General features: G+C 36.6%; 1 protein-coding gene across 3 annotated transcripts; it reads right to left on the bottom strand.

The window, feature by feature from the left end:
* Positions 1-1,462: 1,462 nt before the first annotated feature.
* Positions 1,463-6,348, bottom strand: LOC132173279 (uncharacterized). 3 transcript variants are annotated; one of them, XM_059584730.1, is made up of 3 exons: positions 6,183-6,348; positions 4,916-5,554; positions 1,463-2,183 (listed from the first exon to the last, which is right to left on the bottom strand). In XM_059584730.1, the coding sequence occupies exons 2-3, from the start codon at positions 5,260-5,262 to the stop codon at positions 1,694-1,696; spliced, it is 837 nt and encodes a 278-aa protein (XP_059440713.1). In that variant the 5' UTR covers positions 5,263-5,554; positions 6,183-6,348; the 3' UTR covers positions 1,463-1,693. The 3 variants fall into 3 exon arrangements, with proteins under 3 accessions (XP_059440713.1, XP_059440714.1, XP_059440715.1); XM_059584731.1 differs by having other exon boundaries at positions 4,916-5,550; XM_059584732.1 differs by having other exon boundaries at positions 4,916-5,547.
* Positions 6,349-6,722: the final 374 nt, after the last annotated feature.

The raw sequence follows: 6,722 nt of genomic DNA, 5'->3' as shown, positions 1-6,722 counted from the left end.
AAATATTTTTATTAATTAATTTTAAAAATTAAATCTAAAAAAAATAAAAAATTGAAGGGGGGCTAGGGGTGGCACCGGCGGCGCACCGCCCAACCCCTATGGGGGTAGCCGCAAGCAACCCCAGGGGTGGTCAAGGGTGGTTTGACCAACCCCAGGTAGGCCACCCCATTGGGGGGCCACCCCTCCACCCATGTGCGAGCCACCCCAAACCCCCCATGGGGTGGCCCGCCCTGGGGGTGGCTGCAAGCCACCCTAAGGGTGGTTTTGTTAAAAAAAAATTTTAGATTTAATTTTTAAAATTAAATTAACAAAAAATTAATATTTTAATTAAGTAAAACGGTGTAATTTGAGTGGCCCTAATGGCTGTTAAAAAATTTTGATGGTAGAAATTTTATTGTCATTTCAATTGACCCAAGGAGTAAATTTTTGTCTCCAAGGGGTTAGCTCAATTGGCTGTGAACCACGCCTCGAAACGGAGGTCACTAGTTCGAATTCCTCCTCCCCTTTTCCTTGGTATTGGAATGTGTCAAAAAAAAAAAAAAAAGAGTAAATTTTTGAAAAAAAAAAAACTCAAGGAGTTTTTAATTTTTGAGAGTTGACTCATAAACTTATTATATATTTTTCCTTTTTTTGTTTTTTTCTAAGCAATACAGGCCACGGGGAAAGGAAGAGGACAACAAACTAGAGCTCAAAAAAGAGAACAAAATAGAAGATCTATGTCATGCTAGGCCTATGAGAATTGTAATCCCAAGCACTTGTGACTTTTGAGTCTGTTTGAGTTTGCGATTTTAAAATATGTGATTTGGTAAAATTACGGTTTGACCTTTAAAATTGTAATTTAGCCTTTAAAATTGTATATTTTTAAATCACAATTTTCTTAAAACGCAATCCCAAACAGTTTATTTTCTGCGATTTAATTTAAAGAGGCATTTTTTTGTCTGAGATTGCAATCTCAAATGCATCCTAGATATAACCTGTTTCAAAATGTTGGGAATATCAATCTTACAGGAATCATGGACCACTTGAATCCGAGAAAACCAAATCACATCCATGGCAATAAATATAATAGCAAACAGGTGGAATCTCCAAACCTCCTCATGAGGGATGGCCATATATCCATTTTATGGGGATCCAGAATAACTTTTACCCAAACAGAAATGGAAATGGAAAAGCTTCCAAAAGCAGCATATTTAATAGGCCAATCAGAATGTCTCATCTTACTTGTTACTTGCATCTAGTGGATCACATTAATTACCTGTAAAATTTACGTTTACTTCCAAGGAAAAAGACACAATACCTTGTTCAAAATCAAAAGTGGTTGTTACCATTAACTAACAAAAGTCAACATCTCAGCTGCAACTACTGCATCATGCATCTTGGAGAACACACTAATTTGAGCATCACGTATCAAGAACAGATAAAAAAGACTTAATTTCTACTTGAACAAAATAGTGATCGTAGGAAAGGGTACACATAGTACCATGTAATTTTCATTGACAATATATATTATTGTTTTACTTTTTTCATCCTACAGAAGAACAACAGTTCTTACTTTTATTGATACTACTCTACAAGATGTTGATGTATGCACATAGAATAAAACAATTTTCATCCCCAGAAGATATCAAAATGCCTCCTTGAGAAGACTGCAGATAATTGAAATTTAAGGAAGACTGAGAAGACTGTAGACACTTTAATCATGATCCAACCCATCCTGAACAGCATTCATGCTCCTAATTTCAGAGTGCCCGTATCTTGAAGCCGCAAAACCGTATGATCCCACAACTGCAACAAGGACACCAAGGACCAAGGAAAAGAGCTGGAAGTTTGCAAGCAACTCGCCTCGGACCTCACTGTCTTCCGAGTGACAAGAGATCACGCTTTCCTTAATATGACAGCCATCTGGCATCATGGGACCATAGAGAGTGAAGGCGGTCTGATAGAACCAGAGTCCTTGGAGAGTTATAGCAATGCCATTACACAAATCAACTGGGAAGCTGGTTGGTAAAAGGGTTCCTGTAACACTGGACACTATGCAAAGCCCTATCAGGAGAACAAGGAGAAGGTGATAGTACCCCTCAAGGCCTTTATGGCTTGTTGAGTGAAAGTAAAATAGGAGATGCTCTGCACAGAATGCAGTGGCAGCAATCAAACAAAGAGATCCTTCTGGCAAGGGAAGAAACCTAAACAAAGAGGAAGTGTAGAAATTAAAAAGAGAAAACGAAACAAAAAGAATAATTAGCCATAATTCAGTTGAAAAAATTGAACCTTACTATCGTCTGGTGATGGTGGGATAAAACTTAACAATCATACGACAATAAGGTTCTGGTAAGATGCGATGAATGTCTTTTAACAAGCAAACAGAACTCAGATAATAGTACTGGAAGCACTGGATTTAAATGACAAATGTGCAAATAGCTTACAACCATCAATCACTATTTCGTTAAATGTATTGAGCAATACATTGATTAAATTCAGCCCATGTTTTAGAAAATGAAGAAAAGATATTAGAAAGAAAAGAGCTCACAATTGGCATCTTGAGGCTTAATGAGGCAATGTTTCAAGAAAACAATCTTCACCCAAAGCCTTGAATGCGCGAGACAGAAGTCCCAGAGTGCAACATAAATCCATCAAAGACCCCATGACTCCAAGGCTTATAATACGTTCAATTTACCGCCATTGAGTCATTGTAATTGAAGAGTTCCAACAATAGTATGCAGGCATAAAGTTTTCAGAATTACTAAAATCATAACTTTTAGTTTGTTTTAATTTAAAATTGTCATTTTGTTTGTTGAAACAATTGCACTCTCAGTACTTCACTAAAATCATAGAGAAATTTCTAGGAAATGGGTACCATGTGTTTTTTCTTTGATAGGTAAATATACAAATCATGCACTGGCAGGGAATTGAACCTGCAACCCAGTGGAAAAGATGGCATTTGCCTCTCCATTTGTGGTGAAACTTCCAGAGAGCTCTCGCCTCTCTTTTTTTTCCCTCTCCACTGATTTCCCCATGTGAGTAAATGATTCCTCCTAGTGTGTGCCGACTCGAGAGGAGGGAAGACTTAGGCTCTCCTATTCCCTCTCGCTTGGATCCCCATAGTTGGCACCCCTATTTTGTCTATGGATACCTCCAGATCCAGTTGCATATCCAGATGCGGTGTCCCCTATACCTTCATTGCTCAATACCTCACTTGCCAGAAGTGTTCCGCTCCAGCAACTCTGATCTAACCACTAAAAGTGCTCTTTTCCCTGTTGTGGTTCCCAAGTTTGCTTGTCGTTGCAATATGTGTTGCTATCAGCAATCCGCCTCTGGACTGCCCCTTCAAACCGCCGTTTAAGGCATTCTTAGCTGGTGAGACAAGAATCCAATGGGTCAGGCTATTCATTTGGCCCATTCCCAATAGATTTAGGTTTCTTTAGCACTATGTTGGTGGTATTGGGATCCTTGTTGGGCTGTCCCACCCATATTTTTGTTTTTCTTTTGATGTATTTCCCCCTCCCCTGCTTTCCTTTTATTTGCTTTGCTTTTTTTTTTTTTTCAGAAAAAGTAAATTAAAAACCCTGGTCAAAGTATAAAAGGATAGTATATACAATGAGGCTTCATGAGAAACATCAGGAGAGACAGCTACAAGAAATACCCAGGGAAGCTCTCTATTGAAACTGCATTCTCAAAGGTTTATAATTTCTCTTTAGCATTCTGAAGCTTATAATTTGTTACACTTCTCCAGTTTCCCACTCTATATCATCACATATCCCTCTCGGACAACTAATTGGACCTAGCAAGAAGACTCTGGCCTAAGTAGTCCTGTATTTGATGGTCAGTGTTTCAGAACCACATGAATTTATGCCTCCAATGAGATTTTTTTTTTTTTTTTGATAAGTAGATAGAAAATGAAATAACAAGTGATTTGAGTGATGGTAAGCACATGCTGGTTTCCCATTACAACATATCTGATGCTCTACCACAGTTCTCATTGCTTGTGACTACCACCAACACTAGGGCAAACAAAACTCAAAAAAAAAAAAACAAAACATTTTTATCATATGGAAATCAGCAGCATCATCCTTTCATCTGTCATTTTAAGGCACCATTCCCACATTTAACTGTTTACAACAATTACAAATTGTGTTTTGTCTATATCTATATCCTCGAAAAAAAATTCATCACTGCACAAAGCAAAATTGGGCTTGAGTTATACCAAACAAAAATGTGAAACAAGCCCAAAATATATGCATACTGCTTTGCATATTGGAATAAGACAATACTGTTAGATTTAAGTGCTCATCTCAATTAAAACTTCAAATATTTTATTTTCTGTTGTTTCACTTACAAGAGAAACTCAACGAGTGTGCAGGCTTAATTAGAAGGTTGAATATACTTGATGAGTGCAGATTTAAGTTCTCTTAAAGTCCAAAACAAGAGAAATTCGGAAACAAACAAAGCAGAGTTAAATAATTTCTAACCCAGATCATTTAACAAGAAGCAGCAATAAGCACTATAAATCAAATATTTAAAAGGAACAAATGCATCATTGACATTTCCAGCAGTTCATATTATTTCAAACGATTTAATTTCCGGAGAAATTTCTCGAACCACATGGTCACTATCCATAATAAATTTATCCGTTCTCCAATTGCCTAAAGAACAGAGTAAAAGAAAAAGAAATTAGAAATTTGAACTCCTATGCAGGAAATTGAACTCCTATGCAGGAAAATAAAATTTGGGCAAAATGAAAATCCCACTCGAGCGAGCTAAAGTCTTATCAGGCTCAGCTTTTTACTAATTTAATCAACCGAAAATAGAGAAAATCTAAGATATATCGCTATATTTTCTCATACACCCAAAAAGATCAGTACAACACAACACATACATAAAAGAACATGAAAAGAACAAGAAGAAACCTCCTACTAACCTTGTTTTCTCGGAGAGCAGAGCAACCAGGCCAAAGATGAAGAACATCAGAAGCATCCCCGAGTGCTCGAAATCATTCATGTGGGATGGATTCAACACCCCATTGACAAAAAACTTGAGATGGGTCGAATACAAAAGCTCAATACACATATCAATGAAAGCGCCAATGGCAATAAGATAAAGCTCGAAGTACTTGAGCTTTCCATCAAAACCCGGCACCGGATTCCAAACCCGAACCCTGAACGTTTTCGGATTCGATACGTATCGGACCACAGAGCTCCATATGTGCCACACCCCAACTAACAGAAATAGTGTTCCTGGTAAAGCATGACCCTTGAAAGATCCCATCTTTTTGTGCAAATCGTCACCACTCTGAGATGCAATCAGCAAAGCCTTTGGATGGGCTTTCTTTTTTTTATCAAATCCTTGCGGGTTTTCCTTGAATCAACCAGGATTTTCTGTTTCAGATAGAACAAGTTTCCGGGGTCAAACTCCAGCGACTTCTTTTAACTCTGTTTTTCTTCATACAGCGTAACAGCAGACTTTCTGAAAGCAAAGAAAGCTCTGTTTGGTTGACCGGCAAATGCATAAAAAACAAATAAAAGGTACCCCGGGTCCGCGTTCTTCTATCATCTGCTTTCTTTTTCAAAAACATGGGAAAAGTTAACGCAAATCCCCTCCAAGAAAAATATAAAAATAATTTTCACTCCATATATTAATTCAAACTAAAAAAAAAAAAAAAAAAACTCCGAAAATTCATTAACAAACAGTTAACTATATTGAAAAAACAAAAAACAAAATCACACAACCCTTTACTTAGTTATCACAATTTTTTGTTTCAGATTTGACCAAAACGACATAAAAGCATAGAATCAAAGGGTTTAATAGTTTAATATTCATTCACTTTTATTCTTAGCTTTAATAGTAAATACTTAAGGAAACGAACAGCGGATGAAAAAAGAACAGGTCAAAAATTAACGGTAAGAAAATTCCCACCGGTTGGTCGAAATTGAAAGCCTGGAAACAACCTTTTACTTTTATATATATATAAAAAAAAAAACATTAACAAAACAGATAAACAGCTTATGATCAAACCCAATGAGCATTCATCTTTAAACCCAACTTTTAAACATACCCAAAGCACAAAAGCAATTTCTATTTGAGGAAAAGACAGAACCCCTTTTTTTATTTCTGCAAAAAATGTGTAAAGAAATAATTGAAAACTTTTGAACAGCAATTGGTTGGGTAAAGCAAGGAGGAATACTTACAAACAACGCATCTCTGATTGATCGAGTTCCAAAGCACGTGGGTTTAGATGCAGAATTCTATAAAATAAAATACAGAGATGTAAAGGTGTGTGATGATGGTGGTGGGATTTGGGATTGGGATGGTGGTTACGAGGGGAATGAATTTCATGTGTCTTTTGACTGATTGCGATCTACGCTACTGCCTTTGCAAATCTGGTGGGGGGAAGGTGTAACTAACAAAAAAAAAAAAAAAAACTTGTGAAAACGGTAAATTTGCTAATTTAATTAATATCTTAATTTTTTTAAAATTAAGGCTACGTTTATTCGACCTAAAATGCTTTCTTAAAAACGTCTTCATATTTTTTGGTATTTCGTATAAATGAAAATCATACTTAAAAACATTTCCGATTAATTGGGAAAACTTTATTTAATTCTATTAAAATGGTTTACAACCATAAATAATTTTTCGAGCTTCAGCTTCTAGTTTTCATTTTCGATTCACCATACTCAACCCCTTTCTCAAATGCACTACTCGCCGTAGGAGTGGTGGCGCGAAGATGC

This window comes from Corylus avellana, chromosome ca3, assembly GCF_901000735.1.
Source record: "Corylus avellana chromosome ca3, CavTom2PMs-1.0".
NCBI lineage: Eukaryota > Viridiplantae > Streptophyta > Magnoliopsida > Fagales > Betulaceae > Corylus > Corylus avellana.
The sequence above is the reverse complement of the archived record's forward strand: the minus strand, read 5'-3'. Positions and strand labels throughout refer to the sequence as shown.

Excerpts from the sequence above, each read along its gene's own strand:
- LOC132173279 (XM_059584730.1), bottom strand. The coding sequence starts at position 5,262 with ATGGGATCTTTCAAGGGTCATGCTTTACCAGGAACACTATTTCTGTTA. Across the intron at positions 2,184-4,915 it reads CTGCTCTCCGAGAAAACAAG|GTTTCTTCCCTTGCCAGAAG; the intron begins GTTAGTAGGAGG and ends CTCTTTGTTTAG.